Consider the following 25,125-nt stretch of genomic DNA (forward strand, 5'->3'; position numbering starts at 1 on the left):
AAGAGACACAAAACTGCAGTCTCTCTCACTCCTCCTCCTCCTCTCTTCTTTCCTCCCCCATCGCTCATTGCTTGGCACACACAGAATGTCACTTGCAGCACGTAGCAAGTCACATCAATGTGTTGCCTCTACCCAGAGGCCACGTGGCTTCCTCTGCGCCCCCTGTTCCGCCCCTTGCAAGCCCGGGTGATTAATTAGAGGCGCACAGGTTACAGTGTTGGGCAATTACTCCTAGTGACAACACACAAGGAGGCTGAGCAAGGCCCAAATTGGCCCTTTTCACCCACCCTTCCAAAAACCAAACATCTTGCACAAGAGTACATTTATAAGCTGGGCCCTGTGCCTGTGAGCCTCCCAAACGCTAACAGCTCAGTGGTGCCGACTGCTTTGTCTCCCTTTCTTCTAGCTCCTCTACCAGTGACCTCTCCAGCTTTGACCATGCTTATCTGAGGCGAAGCCCTGACCGCTGCAGTTCCCAGGGGAGCATGGAGAGCCTGGAGCCCAGTGGGGGATACCCACCCTGCCATCTTCTTTCCCCTGCCAAGTCCACCGGCAGCATTGACCAGCTCAGCCACCTCCATAACAAGAGAGACTCGGCATACAGCTCCTTCTCCACCAGTTCTAGCATCCTAGAGTATCCACCCCCTGGCATCTCTAGCCGGGAGCGGTCAGGCTCCATGGACACCACTTCTGCTCGGGGTGGCCTCCTAGAAGGGATGAGGCAGGCAGACATTCGCTATGTCAAGACAGTCTATGATCCCCGGAGGGGAGTCTCGGCCGAGTATGAGGTGAACTCTTCAGCCCTCCTTCTCCAAGGGAGGGAGGCCCGAGCGTCAGCAGATGGTCAGGGCTATGATAAATGGCATAATGTTCCTCGGGGCAAGGGAGCACCACCCCCATCCTGGAGCCAGCAGTGCCCCAGTGCCTTGGAGACTGCCACTCCCAACCTGCCTCCTAAAGTGGGCGCACCCCTGCCCCCAGCTCGGAGCGACAGTTACACAGCCTTTCGGCAGCGAGAACGACCCAGCTCGTGGTCTAGCCTCGATCAGAAGCGGTTCTGTCGGCCTCAGGCAAACCCGGCAGGCTCCCTGAAATCTCCCTTCATAGAGGAACAGCTGCATACTGTGCTGGAGAAGAGTCCAGAGAACAGCCCCCCAGCGAAGCCCAAGCATAGTTATCCCCAGAAGGCCCAACCTGGCCAACCTCTGCTGCCAACTGGCATCTACCCGGTTCCTTCTCTGGAGCCCCACTTTGCCCAGGTGCCCCAGCCTTCTGTGAGTAGTAACGGCACGCTCTACCCAGCACTGGCCAAGGAGAGTGGGTATACAGCTCCTCATGGAGCTTGTGACAAGATGGCTACCTTTGACGAGAATGGGAACCAAAACGGATCTAGCAGGCCTGGGTTTGCCTTCTACCAGCCTCTAGAACATGATTCTGTGTCCCCAGGAGAGAGGAAACCTGAAACTTCAGCCAGATGTGTCCCCTACAAAGTCCATTTCCCTTCAGTACCTGAAAATGAGGAGGATACCTCCCTGGAGAGACAGCTCACACCTCTCCGAGGCAACAGCCCACATCCCAATGAGAGAAGGAGCACCCACAGCAACAAACCATATTCTAGTTACCACAGCCTCAGATCCCCTCAGGCCTGGCAAGTGGGTGAAGACAAGAGGTCCTCCAGGCCCTCAGAGCCTTGGGCGGGTGATTTACATGAAGACCACAATGCCAACCTGCAGCAGAGGCTGGAGAGGGAAAGCCTAGGCCAGAGCCTGTCGAACAACTTTGGCAGGACCAAGCCAGGCTTTTCCTCTCTCCAAAACATTCCTGAGAGTCTAAGAGGGCAAAGCAGATTGGAGCTAGGAGGAGGAGCCCAGGAGGGCTACCTGGAGGGCTGGTCTACCTCTGTAGTCAACAGCAAGGTAGAAGACTCTGGAAGGAAAGCTGTTCCTGACCACAGGAGCCAGCTGGACAGGCCAGTCTCCTATCCGAGGCCCGAGGCAAGAACCAGTGCCTTGGCCTCTTTGCCCAGTTCAGACCCGCGGTATGAGGAGCCTCCCTCCCCACCCCACCAGCAGATAGACAGTCTGGGCAGGAGGCGGCTCAGCTCCAGCAGCACCTCCGCTCTGCAGGGCTTGCAGTATGGGAACCCCCACTGCTCCGTGCTGGACAAGGTTTCCAAGCTCGAGCAGCGAGAGCAAGGGAGCCAGAGACCCCCCAGTGTGAGCAGCTCTACTTACGGCCACAACTACAGGCCCAACAGGACGCTTGCGACTTCTAATACTTTTGGGAATGACTTTGAGGAGACAAAAGCCAATGTCCGTTTTTCTGAACCCACTGAACCCATAGGCAATGGGGAGCAGCACTTCAAAAACGAGGAGCCGAAGCTGGAAGAGGTTTCCTGGCAGCCATATGGTCAGCAGTTGAGGCGGGGTGCCGATGTCGGCCGTGGCCCCCAACTTCACGGCAGTGAGCCCCCGAGGCGGGACCCTCACCTGCTCCGCAGCCAGAGCACCTTTCAGCTCTTCGGCGAGCCGGAGAAGGAGCCCGTGTGGCTGCGCGAGAGGCCCGGCACGCCCGAGTCGCCGGTGCTGGACGCCCCCTTCAGCCGTGCCTACCGGAACAGCATCAAGGACGCGCAGTCCCGTGTCCTGGGGGCCACCTCCTTTCGACGCCGGGACCTCGAGCTGGGGACACCCGCAACTTCGAGACCCTGGCGCCCGCGGCCCGCCTCGGCGCACGTGGGGCTGCGGAGCCCAGAGGCAGCGCCATCCGCCTCCCCACACACCCCTCGCGAGCGGCACAGTGTGACCCCGGCCGAGGGCGACCCTGCCCGACCCGCGCCCCCTGCCGCCCGAAGGGGGCCGCGCCGCCGCCTGACCCCCGAGCAGAAGAAGCGCTCCTACTCAGAGCCTGAGAAGATGAACGAGGTGGGGATCTCGGAGGAGGCCGAGCCGGCGCCCTCGAGCCCGCAGAGGAAGGGGCTGCGTTTCCCCGAGAGCACGGTGGCGGACCGGCGCCGCATCTTCGAGCGCGACGGCAAGGCCTGCTCCACGCTCAGCCTGTCGGGCCCGGAGCTCAAGCAGTTCCAGCAGAGCGCCCTGGCCGACTACATTCAGCGCAAGACCGGCAAGCGGCCTTCCTCCGCCGCCGCCTGCGGCCTCCAGGAGCCCGGGCTGCTGCGGGAGCGCGCCCAGAGCACCTACCTGCAGCCTGGCCCCGCGGCGCCCGAAGGCCCCAGCCTCGCCTCGGCCTCCAGCCTCTGCTCCCTGCGGGAAGCCAGTCTGCAGCCCCGCAGGGAGGCCGTCCTCCTGCCGGCCGCAGCAGTGGGGGGCGCGGGCGAGTCCCCGCGGGCCCCCAGAGATCGCAGCAGCTCCTTCGCTGGAGGCCGCCTCCTAGGGGAACGGCGACGCGGGGACCAAGCCCCAAGGGAGCAGCTCGGTGGAGCTAGTAACTATGGACCAATGAGCACCCAGAGGGTGGACAGGACCCCTGGGGAGCCCTCCGCGTGGGGAGCCGCGGCCAAGAGGGCTGGGAAGTCCATGTCTGCAGAGGACCTGCTGGAGCGCTCCGATGTCCTGGCGGTCCCTGTCCATGTGAGATCACGGTCCTCGCCCACTGCAGACAAGAAGTGTCAGGTAAGTGCAACCAGAGGGTCTTAGAATGGGGCCCTTCGGCCCCAGAACTTTTGTGAGGCTCCCCTATCCCCCCGCTTCTCCCCACTCTAATTTTACTGTTATATGCAAAAGGGTAGCATGTTTTCATGGAGTGATTTCTTTCTCCATGCCATGATACCCTTACAGAGATACATAGGTGGGGGGGGGGGTGTGTGGGTGTGGGTGTGTGTGTGTGCCCTTCATTTTAGGAAGTTACCCACCTCTCAGGGCAAGAATGCATGGTTAGGAAAAGTTAGGGATTATCTTTTTTGCTGGTTTGGTTTTTTTATATTCATGGAATAGAGACTGTCTCAGTATTTTAAAGATTTTAGCTTTGCACCCTCTGTTTCTGACTTTTACATTTACAAAACAAGAATTATTAACTCTAATAAGTTATTGGCTATCAAACTCCTGGCCCTCAGCTAAGTATGCTTTACATTTGTTATCTCATTAAGCCTCAATCCTCCTGTGTAGTATATTGCCCACATCAAACCTATCTGAATTCTTGGAGTGCACCACTTTGGTGAGATAGGAGAATCACAGACTTTCCAATTCTCACATAAAAGGATTTTCTAATAAAGATTTCAAACTATTCAAAGATTATGAAGTGCTTTCCACTGAAGATTTCAGCATAGCTAAGCAATAGAACCTGAGCACTAACTCCCAGGAGTCTACTAATTGCCCTAATTCTTAGTCACTCCTTGCTGCGAGTGCACTGCAGATCAAAGGCCTACCTCATGGTTCCCTTCCCACCTCAGAAGATACTAGGAATTCACATGTAGGTCAGCACAGGGGAGAACACTCCTCCACTGTCCCTTCTCGCATTCTGTTTTCCCCAGCAGAGAAGTCAGTCGTTTAGCAAGACTTTGTAGAGCATGTGTTGTATGAAAAGCACTGTACTACGAGGTTGCAGGAAACACAGAAAGACGTAAGGCTCATGCCTTTCTGGGGTTCACAGCTGAGCAAGGAATATGATGAACTTCTATATAAATGACACACAGGACTAGCGAATGCTTTGGGAGCAGTGATAAATAATATGCTATGGAGGGGAGAGTGATTAATTCTAACTGAGGAGATATAAGGGCTTCTCTTGAAGGAGATGGTATTTGAACCAGGCTGTGAAGGATGGGTAAGATGTTGACTAAGGATTGGGGTTGGTAGAAACAGCTGCAAAGAAAGAAAAATTCAGACATTACTGCCTGAGAAGTTTTTTGCTGCACTGCTTCTGAAACAAAATACTGTACCCATCTAGATATTTTGTTTCAAAATACCCAGAAATATTTTCTCTCCAGGATAAATGCACAAAAAATTGTATAGAGGCAATCCTCCATAAGCTTTCACTAACCATTTTCTTCCCCTCAGAATGAAGCACAGAGCTAATTTCCACTCCTTATCCTACCACTAAAACACTTAAAATCCATGTATGTAACATACAATTTCAGCTAGTTTGATGAACTTCAGTAGCATAACTACCCCAACATTTTCTTAATTTTTCTTCCCATGTTCTCTAAAGAAAACAGAAATGTTTAGGTGAAAACTAAATCATATTCGGCTATTTCTTACTATATTTCATTATTCTCCCTTGGGGAATTGGTTGGATGGCTCTGAATGTTACTCTGCTTTCTCCCCAAATATTGAGAAAGTGGTAAACTGGGAAATAAAGCTAAAACATAGGTGTAGGGAAATGACGAAATTCCTCCAAATCCCAGCTGAATACGTTATTTGAAAAACTTTTAGAAAAGTACAGAACATTATTTACATCCTCTTCAATAAAGAGAATACCATATTTAGATATTTAATTTGGGGACTTTGATGCCAGAAGGGGAATATTTTCAAAATGAAATACTTTCTCTCTGCTGCTTTGCTCCTACAAATTCTGAAAACAGATTACCAGCCCCCAGATTGTAATTGTGCCAGGACTGTGCTCTGGAGCATCCTTCTCCCATTCTCCCACCAGCAACCAGACCTTGCCTGCCCCAAGACCTGGGCCACGGCAAGGTCTTCGCCTTGCATCTTCTTCATATAGCCATCCTCTACCCTACTTGTAGAACTAGTTAAAAAACAAAACTAGTCTCTACACAATTACTGTGGTTCTTATTTCAGGATATTGTATTTTTTTAATGTGCATGAATTCTAGAGACTTTACAATTATTATTAAGCTTTAATGAAGGTATTCAATAAGAATTTGTCTCATCCCAGCTTTAGAGAACTCTGAGAAATTAAATAACCCTGCAGAAACTGTCTGCCTACTAAGTTAAAGCCAAAATTTGAAGTCGTTTTCTAGGGCTGGCTCATTCCATGGCATCCTGAACAAATGTTCCTTGCTCCTGCCAGCCAGATGCTTATAGAGCAGGATTTTATAAGCTTTTGACAAGGATTCAGTTCCTTTTCAGAAGTCCATTAGTGAGGACAGTTTCTGCCTCCCAGACAAGGTCAACATGGAAATCAGTTTCTCTGTTTATACAAATTGTTCATTCTTGCACCTAAATAACTGCAGAAGGCTGCCACCACTCGTAGCCTGAGACCTGCTCAGACACTCAGGAGGCCTGGGCCTCTCCTTAGCCAGCGATGGTTCTCTCTGAAACATGCAACCTTTTACTACTTCTCTCTTAATTCTTCTTCATTTGAAAAGTGTAACTGCAGAACAAATGGATATTAGTGATGGCGCTGAAGGACACATCAAATTCTTGCCTATTTCCTACTTTCTATGAAACTTTGGAAAACTTAACCTTTTTAAAATGGGTGGGCCCTGAAAAAGCTGCCAGAAAATACCCAAATATTTCTGCTTCGGAGATGAAAATTTACACCTATTCATTGCATAGATTTAGAATCCAGCAAAGGCTATAAAAAGAAACCTTTGGAGAAATAAGATTCCTGGCTGGGAGTTGCTTTTTCCAGATGCTGAGTTAGAGGTTTCTCTGGTTCTCACTGTATTTACAGAGACCTTGGTTCCTGATATATAAGATATTCCCCATGTGATGGTGTGACAAACATCATTTAATTGCTGAGGAAATTGCTTAGTTCATCCCACAGTGTTGGATATAGGCTTGATTCTGTAGAATGCAGCTTGTAAATCATTTTAGCACCCCTCAGGAAGCACCCATTCAAGCTTGTGCATAAACAGAATCACCTTTCCACAAAATGTGAAGTTACAAATAGCTAATAATAATAAATGTCTACTGTGTATGCACCAGTCATTGTTCTACATGTTTTATAAGCATAAAAATAATCCTCACATCTACGCAAAGAAGTAGATACTATTGTTATCTCTGTATTACAGATGAGGGATCTGAGACACAGAAAGGATGAGAAATTTGCCCCAGGTAGTGGGAGGGAGGTTTTTGACCCCATGCTGTCTGGCTCCAGATTCTGCAAGTCACGATACCATACTCCCTCCTTGAATAAAAAAAGACTGGGGGAGGGAGGAGGCAAGAGTTAAATATCTGAAAACTTCAAGCCAATGAATTGATTTCATTTTAACATTTACTGATTACTGTTATCCACATTTAAATAAAATTTTAAGATTTCTCAAATGGATTCCTAATTCATTTTTGCAGATACTTGGAACCTGATATCCAAAGTAGATGAATACTATCATCTTCATATTTCACTGGCCACAGAGTTAGTAGGATATCTAACTCCGAACCCAAAGCAAGAGTGTAAGGATTGGGACTCAACTTTAGGTTTATAATAAAGTTTTAAGTTTGCTATGCCTAATGAAGACTAAGAACAGGGGTATTTTTTTAAGTCAGTCATCAGAAGTCAGATAACTAACAAACACAAATAGACATTTACCCAAGTATCTACTGGAATATACCTTGTATTTCTCCCATAGCCATTGCTGTTTCCTAAATTGCCGTAAGTACTTTATTTTCTATAAACTGGTAGGAAGTATAAAGTCTTCTTTGGCAGTGAATATATGCCCAAATCAGAGCAAGTAAATGCAACAGAAACTGATCTCCTTGGGCTTGTACTAGGTTGGACTTCTGTCCAAATGATATTGTCATCAACAGAGTTAGTTTTCTTAATGGCCTATTAGTGGATCTAACTTCCTTTATCTTGTGCACACCCACATAAATATCAACTTAAGCTTGATATTCTGGGGGCCAACTCATGTGACTGCAGAGGTTAAACTCCTTTTCATACTGAAATTCAAAGGAAATAAGAAAATGGGAAAATAGACTTAATTGTTAGTGGGCAAGGAGCTCACAGGGGATCTAGAGGCATTCCCAGTTAATTGCACATTCTTGTCAAGAGGGGGGTGGAGTGGGGAAAGATTTTAGAAGGACCATAAGGTTCCATGGAGAGCAGGAATTCCCATTCCCTAGAGTGATATTTGAGCAAATTGGAGACGCATGGAACTCCTTTTTCTCAGAGTATGCAAATCTGATTGCATCCAGCCCAGCCTCTACTCACTTATGAAGATGCCAAGGACAGATCTTGGGCTTTGAAGACATCATGGTTTGAATGCTTGCTCCTCCACTTTAACTGTGGGTAAATACTTCACCTCTCTGAGCTGCAGTTACCTCCCTCACCTTAGTGTTACAGATTAAATAACAGAGGGACTACTAAGTTACCTGATACAATTCCAGGCACATAATTTGAGGATTTTAAGGTACTTTGCAGTGTCTGGGACTCAGTAAATGCAATAAGGGATAACTGCAGTTCACAATATTCACGTGTTTGTTTTCCCTTCAGGCCTACTACCACCTTTGGCTCTTTTTTTTTATTGCCTTTCAGTACTTCTACCACTGACTGGAACAACAACAAAAAAAAGTGGACAGATTAATGGTGAAATAAGTTGCTAAAACTAAGGGTAGGGATCAATATGGATTTAATTTCTCTGTTATTTATAAATAATTGAAAATTAAATGTATTATCAATAACATCCTTGTCTGCATCAAGACCTGTTCACATGGGCCAAATTTTATGCTACCAAAAACTCACCAAAAAAACCAAAAAACACCTCACCTATCACCCTTTCAGGAAACCAGTCTATATACCCTTACTAAAAACAAAAACAAGTAATGACTACCCCTGAAAAGTTACCAGAGTTACTGATATTACATGTGGGTGAGATGTTTTTTTCCTGAAGGGAATATACTTCAACCTGATTACAAGCCAGATTCATATCTTTTCTCTAATTAGAACTCAGAACATTTGAGATTTTTGCTAAATTCAATAAACGATCATTTTCCTTGTCATCTCCCATAGTTCCCTATTGCTGTTTCAAAAGTTTGGCCCTTTGAAATAATTTTCATCATTATATTTCAAGTATAGCGGTTATTTTGAACCCTGGAGGTAACTGTCATCAGACTTCTGCTTAGAAAACGTCTTTGTGAGGAGAGACACCTGGGGAGACAGACTGAGGTGCAAATCCTAGCTCTGCCACTTGGGAAGGGTAACTGCTCTGGGCCCGTGTCGTCCTCGCTGCTCTGGGGTTGACAGTGTTGCTGGGGCTGTGGGGGTGAAGTGGATAGTATGCAACAGTGCTGTGTTCGGGCCTGACACTAAGTAGTAGGCCTCCAACAAAAGTTCCTTCTCCTTTCTACCTCCAGCCTCTTGGTAAATTTAAATGCCTCTTTGTTGGTCATAATGCTGTGCCTTTCTTGTGTTTCAAGGATGTGGTTTTGGGGGAAAGCAACAGCTTTGGTCTTGTGAAGGATCCATGTTATCTGGCTGGCCCTGGGTCCAGGTACGTACATGTATTTATGAGGCCCTCTGCCTTATGAATGCTGCTGGAGTTAAATGCTTCTCTTCTGCTCTACGAGGAAGGGAAATGTGACATTAAGATGTTTCGTGTTATTGTGTGCCGCCTTTTCAATTTGTCTAGGCCATAGGAAACTTCTAAATTTTTTATTTATAGGTGACTTTCTCTAAGAATGATACTTATTCAGAATGGGTTTTGATTGTGCACTAGGGAGGCAGTAGTTGACTTCAGTTAAGGTTAGCCTTAGAGTAGTTCCTGGAGATGCTCTTCTCAAGCATATCCTGTGGCTCACAACTGGGGCCTCACTTGTGTGGCTCTCTCCGGGTTCTGTGCACAAAGGATCAAGTCTGGTGACTAAAGCACTAGCGGAAGAATGAGCATCTCATGAACAGCTTCACAGAGCAAGACAAATTTATCAGAAGCACACGAGGTAAAAAATAAAGCTCCCAATCATAATTTTTAGGCACTGAGGGATAGAACATAGGAGAGTTAGTTTAAAATTGCCATCAAGGGGTGCCTGGACGGCTCAGTTGGTAAAGAGCCAGCCTTTGGCTCAGGGTTCGAGCCCGGAGTTGGGCTCCCTGCTCAGCGGGGAGTCTGCTCCCCCCTCCACTCACACTCTCTCTCTCTCTCTTAAAAAAAAGAAAAAAAAAGGCAGCCCATGTGGTGTCAGGAAGTGGGTATTAAGTTACCTTCTTTACTAGCAGACTTCCCCGGCTACGTGCTCTTGCTCCCATAGTTGTGCTTAAAGTGAAGAAAGTATTCAAGGTGAGGCTCAGAACTTTGGTTAGTTTCAGTGCATTGCTTAAAAGCTAGAGACAAGGGAAAACTGACAGTGACCTAGAGCATTGCCAAAAGAGAATTGTCTAAAGTCAAAGGTGAAACTCAACCACAAAAAATCAAATACCTCAATTACAAAAAGGACTTGAGTAGACATTTCTCCAGAGATGATAAAAAATGGCCAGCAAGCATATGAAAAGATGCTCAACATCACTCTCAGAGAAACACAAATCAAAACCACAATAAGATACCACCTCATACCTACTGGGATGGCTACTATAAAAAAAAAAACAAAAACAAAACAAAACCGTAAGAAAACAAGTGTTGGTGAGCATCTGAAGACATTGGACCCCTTGTGCAAACATGACTACTAGGCTCCTTTCCCCCCCTCCCCCACTGCCTACCACCCCTAATTTATAGCCTGGTAATAAATGTCTTTCCCCCCACCAAAAACAATTGTTGGTAGGATTGCAAAATGGTCCAACTGCCTTGGAAAACAGGATGTAGGTTCCTCAAAAAAAATTTAAAAAAGATCTACCATATCCCTTAGCAGTCCCACTTCTGAGTCTATATCGGGAAGAATTGAAAGCAATGTCTCAAAGAGGTATTTTCATACCCATGTTCATAGCATCACTACTCACAATAGTAAAGAAGTGAAAGCAACACAAATGTCCATCAATAGATTTTAAAAATGTGGTACATTCATATAATAGAGTATTATTTAGTCTTAAAAGGGGAATTCTGGCACATGCTACAATATGGATGAACCTTGAGGACATCATGCTAAGTGAAATACATCAGAGACAATAAGACAAATACTCTAATTCCACTTATATAAGGCATCTTAAAGTAGTCAAATCCATAGAAACAGGAAGTAGAGGTGATAAGGGCTGGGAGGAAGTTGTTACTTAGTAGGTATAGTGTTTCAGATTTACAAGAAGAGAGAGTTCTGGAGATCTGTTGCACAACAATATGGATATTCTTAACACTACTGAACCAAACATTTAAAAAATAGAGTAGTAAATTTTATGTGTTTATCACATTTTAAAAAAAAGCTATGAAGAAAAAAAATGAGACTAAATGCTTTCAAACTCCATTCTTGAATGTTAGGATTCCTAGATACCTATCAACAGCTGTTTGCCTCTCACACCCTAGTATAAAAGAGACTCAAGGATGGCTCGGTGGCTCAGTCGGTTAAGCATCTGTCTTCGGCTCAGTTCATGAACCCAGGGTCCTGGGATTGAGTCCCACATTGGGCTCCCTGCTCAGCGGGAAGCCTGCCTCTCCCTCTGCCTGCCACTCCCCCTGCTTGTGTGCTTGCTCTGACAAATAAATAAAATCTTTAAAAAATAATAAAAATAAAAGACACTCAAACAAAATCTTTTACCCTATCCTTTGTTCTTGAAAAAATACAATCACCAAGGAGATGCATTCTCAATCAGGCTAAGCATTTAACTCAAATATTACCTTCAAGAATACCCAATTTAAGTATGGTTCTTATAAACTAAGAAGATTAAACAAAAACTAAAAATATATCAACGTTTATTTGGGCTTTATTTTAAATAAAGGATAAATAATTATTTTGGTTTTTAGCGATGTCTCTCCTTTTAAAAAAAGCCTCAAGATACAAATATAATAAAATGAAGGTACCCAAGTTAGTCATTAAAACAGATTCCAGTTATTCCATGTCCAATTAGAGGATGCTGAGTTTAAAGAATAGTTTATATCCTAGTCTAAACAGCAATTGGGCAGAGACATTGCTTGTTCAGCAGACATTTACTGAGAGGGTACTTTGTACCAAGTACTGAGGATACCAAAGTGAATACGGAAGGAAAGCACCCAGCAGGTCCCCTGCCTTTGGATTTTCAGTTCACCCATTTGGGAACCCACCAAGAAGTACAGAGTAGCCAATCTTAGATATTGAGAGGTTCCTGGTAAAGAAACCGCCTCTACATGAAAAGGATATTTCAGAGGAAGGGCAAGTTTGCATCTGAGAGAGATGGGCCCCTTAACCATCTGCATGTATAATACAGAAAAAATAACATCACGAGAAGAGCTAATTTGGTTCTTTGCCGTCTTTCCCTTCCATATGCCGCATTACCCTTGCCTGGTGCTTGGACGGTTTTATGCAGGCCTGTGCTGGGGCTCTGCCCGGGGACTGAACCACAGCTCCCTCAGGACTCAGATCTGCAAAATGAAAAGTTCCATCTGCTCTCCAGATTCACTTGCATACCAGTCAGGGAGCTCCAAATGTGGAATTTTCAAATTAGGATGGGTTTGCTGGAGGTTGGTTCTGTGCTCACATTAACTTGCAGGGTAGCAGGCAGTGCTGCAGATTTCTGTTGTCCTTTAGAACATAGTAACAAAAGTATTGGAAATTGTTGGGTTTGTCCTCAGAGCCAAGGTAGAGGACAGGGGTTTAAATCACCATATACCCTATTTGCTCCTTATGATCAATCTCTCTCTCCAGAGATAATTGCTTATTAGCTCCTTGGGTGAGACTCTCCCCCTCCTTCTTACTTTCCATTCTAAAAAATGAAAACACTAGGAGACTAAGGGAAAATGGTAAATCCTTCAGATTCAGCAGCCCTCGCTGATGCTTTCCAAACAGACCTCTCCCATGGGGATCACACTGGGAGAGAATAAGGCAGCACTCTTTTCCCAAAGTAGTCCTAAAAGGGGCTGAAGAAATGTACCTGTTTCCTTTTATATCCTGAAGTCTGCCCTGCAAAGCCAGGATATGTGTGCTGGGGGCGGGGGGGGGGGGGGGGGGGGCGGTGAGCAGTGAGAGCGAGCTAATAATAGGAAATGCCCTGTGGCCCCAGGTCTGCCATTTGACATTTTCCTGTAGGAGTTTACGCCTGTTTGGCATCTTTTTAAAACTCGGTTCTCTGTATGAGCAGCCTGTGTGCAGCTTCTCTGGAATCCTTTTCCCTAAATGCTTTCCCATCTGTGTAATGAACTCTGGGTTCAGTATCTGCCCCTTTCTTCTGAGCCATAACCCTGTGTTTGTATCCTGCTCCAGGTCATTCAGTTGTTCAGAAAGAGGCCATGAGGACATGCCGTTGCTCAAACACCATCCCAGCCCTCGTTGGGGTGGTCCAGGCTGCAAAGCAGTTGGTGGTGCCTCTGTCCCCAGCAAATGTCCTGGACCCCTGGACCCTCACAGGCAGGCTAGCAGAACAATGCCTTGCCCTGGGCTGCTCCCCACAGGAATGCCAGGGCACCTCACAGACAGCAGGGCTGCACCCTTGACCCCACTCGGCTCCGCTCTGCCTTCCCCTGCACCCTTGAGCTCTCAGGCTGCAACCGATCAGCCGACTGGAAGGGATGGTCCGATGGGGCAACAGCCTCTTCCGCCCCACACCCAAGCAGTGACCCACAGAAGTGACGGTCACAGCCTCGTCCAGCCTGCCAGTCCAAGAGGCCATGAGCCCAACAGCCCAGAACATGGGATGGAAGAGGCAACAAGGAGGCGGGTCTCGCTGCCTCAGCGGCCTGCCCCGCCTCGGGTGAAGTGGGCCCACGCAGTCAGAGAGGACAGCCTCCCTGAGGACTCTTCGTCACCTGAGTTTGCAAACCCGAAGCACTACAAAACACGGCAGGCTCCTTCAAGCAGCACTCTGGAGGACACGCCTCTTGGGACCCCAAGCACTCCAGGGAGGCTCTCCCTCCGAATATCTGAGTCAGTCCTGCAGGCCTCCCCACCACCTCGGGAGGACATTGATGATGAAGTGTTTGTGAAGGACTTGTACCCCAATGCCACTTCCAGTCCCACATTTGACCTGCCCCCACCCCCACCGCCTCCACTGAGCCAGGACACACCTGTGAATAGCTTGGACGACTTCCCTCCACCTCCTCCCCAAGCTATGTATGAGGCAGAGCTGGTCAGTGAGGATTACAAGGAGCCCTGTACCAGGTAAAGTGGGCAGACTCTGTGTAGGGCAAGCCCCCCAGCTGAGGAAGGAAAGGATGGCCCTCTTGTGAGAGATTTTCACACTGCACACTCCCCAGATCCTCCTTCCATTGGCCACTGGAGAGCCCTGGTGTGGAGATTTTCTATACAGTTAAGTCATGAAACTAGCAGAACGGTTTCATTTGTTTACCTTGGCTGGTCGTTACCGTAGTACCCAAGACTAGCACTGGGAACAAAGGAACAAGAGTACTGACAATGAACACCAAAGCCCAAAAGGCATAGTTCACTCTATGGACAGGATAAATTCAAAGGGTCCAAGTAAATAACATGCCTCTTCCCTGCTTGAGTTCTGAATCAGTGTGTGGTGTGGTGTGTGTGGTGTGGTGTGTGTGTGTGTGTGTAGGGAGAGAGAGACGTATAGATTAGCCTAGAGGCAGCCTCACTCAAAAGAAAAAGAGGCTGGACCATGGACAGGCTATGGTCAGCTTTCTTATCAAAGTCACGCCATGTCCATCAGAAAGGATAAAGAATAGAGCGGTCAGGGGCGCCTGGGTGGCTCAGTTGGTTAAGCGACTGCCTTCGGCTCAGGTCATGATCCTGGAGTCCCGGGATCGAGTCCCGCATCGGGCTCCCTGCTCAGCAGGGAGTCTGCTTCTCCCTCTGACCCTCCCCCCTCTCATGTGCTCTCTCTCTCCTCTCATCCTCTCTCTCAAATAAATAAATAAAATCTTAAAAAAAAAAAAAAAGAATAGAGCGGTCAGTTAATGTGTAGGGAAAGCCTTGTGAAAGCCAAGAGAATGGGTAGAAGCCCTTCCCAACAAATAGTCCCCGGGACAAGTGATCTCTGAACCCCAGAAGAACACAGTGCCTCTGTGGTAACCCCCTCTAAACACCACAGGAATGATGTACCACCCCTGCCCTCTGTTCCCCTGGACCTTTCAGAAAGCTCTGGAATCTCACTGCCACATTCATCAAAGCTGAATTCCTACTAGATCCATCCCCCTTCAAAAGTCACACAGCTTCCCTGTGACCAACTGCTGGGCTGAGGAGAACGCCCTTTAGGACCCTGCAGTTTGGGGGGAATGATAACCTCAGAGGACTACCTTGTCCCTACCATTCCTCATGTGAGAAGCCACAGCCCTGATGTGGAAAACTTCCCCCTAGTCTTCCTACCTTTCAGCTGACTCCTCTCTTACCCTCTCTTTTCTAATATCCCTAGCAGCTCCAGCAAATTTGCCAAGGTGACAGTTGCCAAGGAAAGGCCCATTCCCGGTACAGTCCATTTAGTTGGTAGTCAGATACCGGCTTCCAGATCCCAAACTTCAATCAAGGTTTCAGAGGCCAACGAGACCAACCCACCTTCCAGCATTGGTGCTCTGCCCCAACTTGATGGGGCTCTTGGCAAGCAGCCAAGCCCCGGGCAGCCACCTCCCATCCATGACCCAGTCTGTGGGACTCAGGGTTTAGAAAAGAAAGTCAGTTCTGGCCCTCAGAAGACCTCAGAAGACATCAGGACAGAGGCTCTGGCCAAGGAAATTGTCCACCAGGACAAATCTCTAGCAGACATTTTGGATCCAGACTCCAGAATGAAGACAACTATGGACCTGATGGAAGGTTTGTTTCCCCGAGATGTTAACTTGCTGAAGGAGAACAGCATAAAGAGAAAGGCCATGCAGAGAACTGTCAACTGTGCAGAATATGAAGGCAAGAGGTAAGTCCCTGGCAATGCCCACAAAGAGACTTACATTTAAACTCCTTCCATGGGGGGGGGGGGTGGTAAGTCTAGGACAACTTACCTGATGTTTTCCTGCCTCCAGAGATTCCAACCCAAAAGTGACACTCCATCTCAGTCTTAGGAGAATGGCTCTGAGGAGTAGGACGTGGGACTGACCGCCCTTGAGTTACCAGGCACTTGCCCAACAACAAAAATATTAATAGTGGTGACAAGTGCCATTAATACCGTTAATATTGTTCACATTCTTTGTGTTAATCATTGTATTAATTTTTTATATAAACATTATTTCATTTAGTCTTCACAAGAACCTCCTGACATAGCTACCAATTGTATCTCCCTTTTACAAGTGAGCAAACTGAAGCACAGAGAAATTAAGACCATGCCCGACCAAAGTCCTAGAACATGTGAGAGTGGTGGCATCTGGATTTGAACTCGGCACTATGACCGTGCCCGCTCTCTTAATGATTTTACAGTGCCCCCAACTCAGTAAGCAAGCAACTGCCCATTCTCTGTCAGAGTCACCTTGATAGAGAGCCCCCCAGGGGTCTGTGCGGAGAGAGGCAGGGGGAGTGAGCCCATCAGAGGCCTCCGCAAGGCAGAGGTGAGCACAGAGTGTAAGAAGGATGAAGCCTAGACAAATGGGTTTATTTACTACACTGACATCCATCCACCTTTCAAGAGTTAGGATGGATGTTCGCTTCATCCTGAACAGCAAGAAAGACCAGAATGTGGGCGCGCTCTTATGGTTTTGTTCAGCTGGTGAGCCTCTGCTCCTGAAGCCGCCCTGAGCGTGTGTTTACTGTGGTGTGATGCGTCCCAGACCCCAGGCACCGGGGTGAGCCTTCTGTATTTGCCATTCTTCTGCTTTCTCCTGGGTTATTGCAGTATTTTCTTGCATGTTTGATTTCCTTAAAGGATGACTGTGGGAAAGGTTTAGGGTGGTTTTTGTTTTCTTTTTAATTTTCAGTGAAAGCTATGTGGATTGATGGACTGGAACTCCACAGTTAGTGGCTTCTAGACTAAATAAAAACAGCATTTCATCTAAATTCGGTCTTGCCTTTTAGAAATTTCCAACTAATCCTAACTAAATTACTAACAGGAATACTATGTTTTGATTTGCGGGAGGGGGAGAAAGGAAAGAGTTATGGAGTCCTTATGAGCTCTTTGAATGTTTGTTGGAGACTCTCCTAATATGAAGCCTGAACCATCCCCATATCCATCCCCTTCTTCAGACTTGGCAGAGACTAACTGAGGTGAAGTGATTTATCCAGGGTCATGTGTTTAGCAAACATTTACTGAGTTCCTACAATGTGCAGGGCAGGCCACTGGGTTCCATGAGGGTCCCAAAGATGTGTCTCTGTGGGTGTGCCAGTCACTTAACTATGGGTGTTTGTAGTAGATCAAAGTTAGGAGCTTCCATTCATTCTGTTCTCTGACCACTTGCTTTAGAAAGTCCAAAGGAACTTACAAATACATCCTTAGCAAAGCATTTCCTAGCATTATCACTGAGAACTTGCGTTCTCTCAGTCAATTTAGAAGTGAAATGGTCATGTAACTTTTGCTGCAGAGACCTTCTGGAGAAATTTCAAAAGGGTGGTATGCGCCATCTTCTGGTGGAAAGGAGCATTGCCCTGTTGTGCGTGAGACTCGGCAAAGAGCCTTTGTGAGGGGTAGTTAATTAAATGCCTGAGAAGCCAATTTGTAATGCAATGAATATATCTGGGGGAAAAGCATATCAAAAGACCTTTTCCAGTTTCTTCAATTAACTGAATTAAATGTTGCTTAGAACATTTATCATTAAACTATATTGCTTAGAAGAATAGTCCTAGCAAGGAAGAAACTAGTAAAAATGACTTTTTTTTGTGTGTGTGGTTCTTTATTCCTCAGTAAAACGGTGGCCTAGGTGTTAAATAAAGTCACCAGATTGAAATACCTCTCCCAGAGAACCTAACCCACTTCCACAGCGTCATTTCTTCAACTGGTAGCATCTGACCTATACTCAGAGACAGCTTGGTTACAGTAAAACAGAGAACACTAGATACTGGGTTTCTCAATTCCTGGTTTGTTCTCCAAACTCTCGAAACCCCTGCTGTGTAACTAAGGAGTCGACTTCACATCTTGTCCTCACTGACCAGCAGGCTCTAGGTCTCTTAGGCTCATCTGGCGTATCATGCTTACATGAGACGGAAAAGTGGTAAGTGTCCAGGCAGCAATTAGAGCAGGCGTCAGGAAGATTATGGTGGCCCTGGAAGACTAGGTAACAACCTGCAATCTGAGATGTGTGCAGCACCTTGGAAATACCTTCACAGTCATGGAGTCACAGCTCCCCCGTGGTCTGTGAAATAGGGAGTCAACACCATCCTTATATTTATCACAGAAGGAGAAACCCGCAGGGAGGTTAAATGACTCGCCCAGAGTCAACTGGCAGATCCACAAGCCTGACTGCCAGGCTTCTTCCATGGTACTGCCTTTGGCGTTTTCCAGCCCAGGTCTGCCTGAATGAAGAGCCCTATGCAGAGTAGTCACTCCTTCGTAAATGTTTATTCATCCTGATCTCTGGGAAGGGACTGGATAGAACTTTTTACACGTTTCTGAATGGACAGGCAGGCAGTGACATGAAGCTTCTGGAATGTGCTATGAACTTTGTTCTTTATGGTGCAGGAGTGAAGACAAGGAAGCAGTGGGCATGTTGGTCACCTGCCCTGCCTACTACAGTGTGTCTGCTCCCAAGGCCGAACTTCTGAACAAGATCAAAGATATGCCAGAAGAGGCCAACGAGGGAGAGGAGCCGGTGGATGTCAATGAAAAGAAGGTAAAGGAAGAACTGGGGCCTGTGTTCTCCCCAAAAAGAGAGTCAAGGTCCTAGCAAGGCTACTGGCCCCTTAGGGCAGGAGAGTGAGAAGGGCCTATCACATCACCAGTCCTGCCCGTACCGTCACTGGACCCTCAACTTCTTGGCACTCAGTGATTTCTCACAGCTTTCCTGTCATTTTCAGTTTTACAGATGACAAAAGTCAAGGTTACTGCCTGAAACTCACATAGCTGAGACTAAAACCCAGGTTCCCTGCCTCTTAATCCAACACAGAGACACCCCAACACTCTTCTCAGAGCTGACCAGCCAAAGCCCATGGTCGGGGTCATTTTCCTTTCATGTTTCATGGTCAGAAGGACCATGGAAACCAGAAAACGTAGAAACTTTAAGGGAAAAGAGCGATTGTCAAAAGACACTTGTGAGAAGAGGTAACGTTAATCTTTAGGTTCCCCAGCGCTCTCTTCAATACCCCAGGAAAGAGCCTGGAAGCACTATTGGAATTTAGCTGTTAGCAGTTGATACTGCCACAGAAATTTTAAATGTAAAGCATTTTATAAATGCCCGTGATGCCGCCTGTCTTCCCGCATACCCTGGAGATCTGAGCCCCACGGTGCCTGCAGGGGAGAAAGTGCTCGCCATTCCACTTTCCCTACAGCCCCAGAGGGGCCGCCTGCCCCTCTGCTTTCAGCTCTCCATATGAGTCAGGGTCAGGCCTGCATGCTGAAAAAGGACTCTTTGTTAAAGCTTGTCTCTTGCTGAGCTTGGAATGTAAGTGGTTCTCAGTGGTACCAATTTCAGGAGCAGCTTTCTTATGTGATTCTATTTCATTTACTCTCTGTGTCCTAAGTTCTCTGGTTTCGGTGTGGGTTGAGACCACAGGATATAGACCCTGGGAGCAGGGAGTCATGGGGCAGGAGGATTTAGGGATTTTGGAAGCCCCTCCATCAGGGGGATTCCTCCCTTCCCACTGCTCTAGGTCCTCTGGCTCCGCGGGCCCCCAAGCATATGGCTGACACACTGATGGGCCACTCTAGTGACACACTCTCCCAGCCCAAGGTTTTCCTGTGTGAACACCTACCTCGTGGCACCTTCTGGCACGTCCCTTACTTCAGTGCCGCCAAATGCCCCCATTTAACGGGTCCTCTGGTCAGGAAAAAAAACCCACCTGCTCTGGTCTCTCCATATTTATCCCAAAGAGGGAGCTCTATAAAGACCATTACAGGTACCAGGTTGTCATGACCCCTTTCACTGAATATTTGACAGGTTTTTGTTTTGGTTTTTTTTTACATGTAGACATACCCTATTTTACAGTAGCAGTGGGACAAATTACTCATTGCTTAAAAAAAAAAAAGTGTTTCCATCTCTTTATTATCAGCCTCTCACTCTGATGATTATGTGGCAAAAGTATTTTTAGACCAAGGATATAAAGGCACAGAGGATGAAAACTCACAGGAAGTAGCAGCAGGTACCATGTACCGAGCACTTCTTGTTACGCGGGGGCCGTGTTTTTCATAGTGCCGTATTATCGTTATTTCCACAAAACTGCTCTCACACCTGTATTGCCACATTTTACACTGATGTCATCAGAATGAGTCAGGGCGAGAGGAGGAGACAAGGCATGCAAGACAAAGGCCTGGCCTAGAAAAAGACCTGGAAAAACACAGGGAGCGTGTGTACACTGAAGAAAGCTTTTGCCAGAAGTTTGATATTTTGTGATATAAAACAAAAAGGCCCGTGCCTCAGTCAGAAATTACCAAATTTAGAGGATCACAAAGGAAGGCGACGAATCCCAGACGATGAGGCTGGGAGGCTCCACAGGGGCCAGAAGGTCATGGAGGTCACATGGGGCTCTGTGTAAAAGGCTGAAGAGTTTGGATCTTACTGTTGGGCAGTAGAAGACCCTGGGAGATTTTTTTAATGAACTACAAGCTTATTCATGTGTGACAGAATTTTCACTGGTGTCACTTGCATTTACATATCTGATTTGGAAACAGAAAATATGTGAGTTTTAAACAATGTTGTGGAAGGCATCTATTAGTATTCTCAGCAGAGAGTTGAAAATGCAGTTCCCTTCCTGATATACAACAAACTTTCCTAAGGGTGATTTTAAAAACTGATGCTGGGTCAAGATTGTTCCAAGGCAGAGTATAGCCGTCTGCTAACTTTCACAAAGTAATAGTTTATTACCTAATATTTAAAGTTATTAATAACCTGAGATATACTTCTAGGCATGAAATTCACCAAGAGTCTGTGGAAACTAGAGTCCCAATTTATTAATAAATATTTTTAAAAATTGAAATTAGCCTTTGAGATCAATTCTGCGTTAACATATTTTTATGTATACATCACAGATGATGGATTATAATGTTCCAAGTAAATGTAAGCATTAAGGTATGAAACCCTTTCATTGTCTGAACTTCTGTCTGAACATAACTAAAGACAGTCTAATAACTAGAATTTTAAATTATTTGCCTAACCCTGCCATATCTAATAGGCAAAAATTTGCTTCAACAGATCCCATGATTCTTTATTCTGAAGGCCAAAAGGCTTTGGCTTAGAGACTTAATGGAATATTTCCAAAGGCAAAAAGAATCTGTTGTTTCTCAGAATTAATTGGCTTTCCCCAAGAGATCATTAGCGACCCAGATGGGCTCTCAGCTGCCCATTTCTGTTGCTCTTCTTCATTCCTCAAGTTCCAGATTTCTCTGTGGTCTTTCTGTCTTCCAGCCTGAAAGATTTGCTTCAGCATTTCTTTTAAAATAGGGTCTGCTGGTGACAGTTTCTCTTAGCCTAATTCTTCATCTAAGAATGTCTTTATTCTGCTGCCATTCCTGAAGGATATCCTCACTGAATATGGGATTCTAGGTTGACTGTTCTTTCTCTTTTAGCACTTTAAAATTGTTGTTCCACTTTCTTGCTCCCATGGTTTCTGATGAGAAATGCACAGTCATTTAAGTATTGTTTCTCCTATATGCCATGTGTTGTTTTTCTCTGGCTGCTTTCAAAATTTTTTTTCTCTTTCATTTTCAGCAGTTTCATTATGATCGTGTGGGCCTGATTTTCTTTGGTTTCTCCTATTTGGCACTTACTAACTTCTTGATTCTGTAAATTTATGTCTTTCACCAAATTCAGGAAGTTCTCAGCCATTATGTCTTCAAATATTTTTTATGCACTAATCTCTCTTCTCCTTTTGGGACTTGAGTACTACAAATATTAGACCTTTTGATATTGCCCCACAAGTCCCTGAAGCTCTGTTCAGATTGGATCATTTCTATAGGTCTGTCTTCATTCTGCCAGTGATTTTCTTAATTTCAAATATAGTTTTTAGTTAGAAATTTTCCATTCAGTTAGGTTTTTTGTTTTAGATTTTATTTATTTGAGAGAGAGCGAGAATGAGGGGGTGGAGGGCCAGAGGGACAGGGAGAGAGAGAATCAAAGCAGATTCTGTGCTGAGCAGAGAGCCTGACACGGGGCTCAATCTCATGACCCTGAGATCATGACCTGAGCTGAAATCAAGAGTCGGATGTTTGACCGACTGAGCCACCCGGGTAGTCCCCATTCAGTTAGTTTTTTGTAGTGTCTATTTCTTTGCCAACAACTTATGTCTTCATTCCAAGGGTGTTTCTTTTACCATGGAGAAAAGTTATAAAAGCTATTTTAAGGGCCTTGGTAATCCCAGCATTGGGGTTCTCTCAGGGTTAGCACCAGTTAATGGTCTTCCCCTGGGAACTGCTCACGGTTTTACGGTTTGTGGTTTTTGTTTTTTATATTGGGTAATTTTGTATTGTATTCTGAACATTTGGGGTATTATGTTGTGAGACCCTGAGTTCTGTTAAAATCCTCTAAAGAATGTGGATTTTTTTGTTTTCGTTTTAGCAGGCAGACTATTTAGCTTCAGAGTACAAGTTCCGTCCCACCTTTGGGTACAGATTCCAATGTCATTTCTGTTTTCAGAGCTTTTGCTGTATTGTATAGGTCTGTCCCCAAATATGCACCGTTCAGAGGTTAGTCTGGGACTTGGGTAGTTGCTTCTATCAATCATAGTTCAGTTCTCAAAGCCTTTGCTGTGCTGCTTTGGTTCTGTCCTACACACGTGCAGCTTGAGTCTGAGCCTAGGCCTTATGTCAGTTCATATATAGAATTCGGGGATCTTCTTTCCAGATCTCGCCTATTCAGTATTTTTCCCCACATTCTCTGGCTCCCAGCGGCCGCTCTGCCTGGGCCTCTGGCTGGAAAGACAAGTTCTCCTGATTATAGCAGCCCGTGCTGTTCTGTTCTGCATGACCGGGACCACCCTCAATAAAAGAGAAAGAAGAAATAGTAGGCATTCCCCTGACACTCTTCAGGCCAGTGCCTCTGACCAGAAAGAAGGGTTTTTCTCCTGCGGTTTTCAGTGCCTGCGCCATCACTGCAGAGTGCAGCTCGGGGACGGGAGCTACTCTTGGGAACCAGGGCCAGGGGAAGAAAAAAGGGACGGTTCAAACAGGATTTTCCCCACATTCTTCACCTCACAGAGGCCCCTTTTCTGGTCTTCTTGTTTTAAAGGCAGGGCTTTTCTCAGAGTTGTGCTGCCACACCCTGCGTGCAATTCTGCACCGGTCAGAGTGAGAGCATCAAAGGGGGAGGCAGGAAATGAACCCCCGCTCTCGGTCATACTTCACATTTGGCTCCCTGCCCCAACACACTGCCATACTTAACTTGACAGAGCCCCCTTCAGAGTCCAGGGATGTTAGTTGTGCCAAATGGGGAGGGAGGCTGCAGTGGGTGTACGCCATCTTGGCCAAGGTCACGAGTTGTTCGCTCTTCCCCCTCCCCAGGACGTACCAGGAGGGAGACAGCTGTGGCAGATTTGCATTTTAGAACAGTCTCTGGCCACTGTGGAGGTAGACCGGAGGATGAGGTGGTCGTTGGGAGGCCGTTACAGGAAAGTGAGGATACCTGTGTAAGGGCAGTTGCAATACGAGCCGTGAGAAACAGATGGGTTTTTAAAAAGGGGGTGGGGAGAGCCAAGTGGACAGAACCTGGGGACAGATTAGACGTGGAGCATGGTAGAGAGAAGAGGGTCAAGGCTGCCTCTCGAGTTCCTGGCCTACATGGCTGTCCTAACTGGAACAGGGAGGTCCTTTAGGGAAGGAGGATGATGGGCTTAGTTGAATTTAAAGAAATTCAATATTGTTTCTTGTGTGTCAGAGATTCCTGATACCCAGAACCAAGAGACCATGCTGAGTAATAGATCAGCTTTCTGATCACAAGCCCTCCTGAGAGGAAATGAATGATAAAGAACCACTCTTGACAGAGAATGTGCCAGAGAACATTTGAAATGGCAGTTGAGTCCCCAGGATCTTTCTGTTTTGCTCAGGTCACCCAGCAGGGGGTGGAGGTTTGATCCCATTTCTGTCACTGGGACAAAAATCACCCCTGACTTTTCTCTCTTGGATGAAATTCGGCTGAGAAAACAACCATGTGCTACTGCCTAGATCCTCTTCCATTTAAAACCAAAGAAACAACAACAAAGCCTATGGCTGAAATACCTTTATCCTTCTCATTTTTACTAGCAGGAGCCTGAACTCCACTCTGCCCCCAAACGCCAGCCACGGGGCTAGGAGTCCCGAATTACTCTTACTTGAGATGAAGACGGTCCGCCGGCAGAGGCCAGCCGTTTTAGTAGTGCTGTGATTGGCCACGCTGTCAGCCCAAGTCCTTGAGCAGAAGGCAAAGTGGCGTCGCCATGCAGGGGAGAAGCTTAGTATTCCCCTGCAGGGGTCGCCCTCAACGAGTGGTGTGTGTTGTTCAGCCTGTTGCCGGATCAATGATAGCACAAAAAGTAGTAATAACGCAAACACGTGTACAATACTTTTCTATTTCCCGGAATGCTTGCGCAAGCTTTATTGTATTTGAGCCTCATAACATTCCTATAAACTATTTTAAGGTAGTGATCAAAAAGCCTGACCTGAGCCTCATAACATTCCTATAAACTAAGGTAGTGATCAAAAAGCCAGGTCGTCTGGCTCTGGCAAGTTAACTAACCTCTGTCCACCTTACTTTCCTCATTAGTAAAACCAGGATAATAATAGTACCTAGCTCATCGGGTTGTTGTGAGTAGTAATCGAATAGAACACTTAAATAGTGCCTGGCACAGAGAAAAAGCTTAATATTTAAACATTATTAGCTTTAGGCAGGTATTATTATCCCCTTGCTCTGAGTGAGAAAGCGGAGGCCCAAAAGGTCAGGTAGCTTGCCCGAGGGTGAGTTTTCTGTCAGAGCCTCCGCTCCTGACTCCTGGAGCAGTGAAGAGGCGGGAAGGGGCCCAGCAGGGTTGCTGCAAACAGATGGTGAGGTGGGAAGGGAGGGTCTGTTAAACTATATTTAGAGAAAGAACCTTTATAAATAGCATCTCACACGGGGTGACCATGCTAACAGTTTATACCCGTTGAGAAGTTAAGGGAATAAATGTCAATGATCTTGCAAATTAAGTAGCTCCTGAGGGACTAGTATGTTACTAAAACAAACCCCGCCAAAAAG

The 25,125-nt window shown here is 46.4% G+C and overlaps 1 protein-coding gene across 6 annotated transcripts in view; it reads left to right on the forward strand.

Annotated features, from left to right (window-relative positions):
* SHROOM3 (shroom family member 3) overlaps positions 1-25,125 on the forward strand; it is a 300,238-nt gene that overhangs the window by 262,013 nt on the left and 13,100 nt on the right. For 5 of the 6 annotated variants that reach the window (XM_078068803.1, XM_078068808.1, XM_078068805.1 and 2 more), the window contains 5 exons: positions 407-3,632; positions 9,272-9,345; positions 13,166-14,059; positions 15,276-15,767; positions 18,453-18,603. In XM_078068803.1, the coding sequence (XP_077924929.1) occupies positions 407-3,632; positions 9,272-9,345; positions 13,166-14,059; positions 15,276-15,767; positions 18,453-18,603 (4,837 nt within the window). The remainder of the gene's footprint in view (positions 1-406; positions 3,633-9,271; positions 9,346-13,165; positions 14,060-15,275; positions 15,768-18,452; positions 18,604-25,125) is intronic. The other variant, XM_078068804.1, reaches the window with a different exon arrangement.

The sequence above is a fragment of the Halichoerus grypus genome, chromosome 3 (assembly GCF_964656455.1).
Source record: "Halichoerus grypus chromosome 3, mHalGry1.hap1.1, whole genome shotgun sequence".
NCBI lineage: Eukaryota > Metazoa > Chordata > Mammalia > Carnivora > Phocidae > Halichoerus > Halichoerus grypus.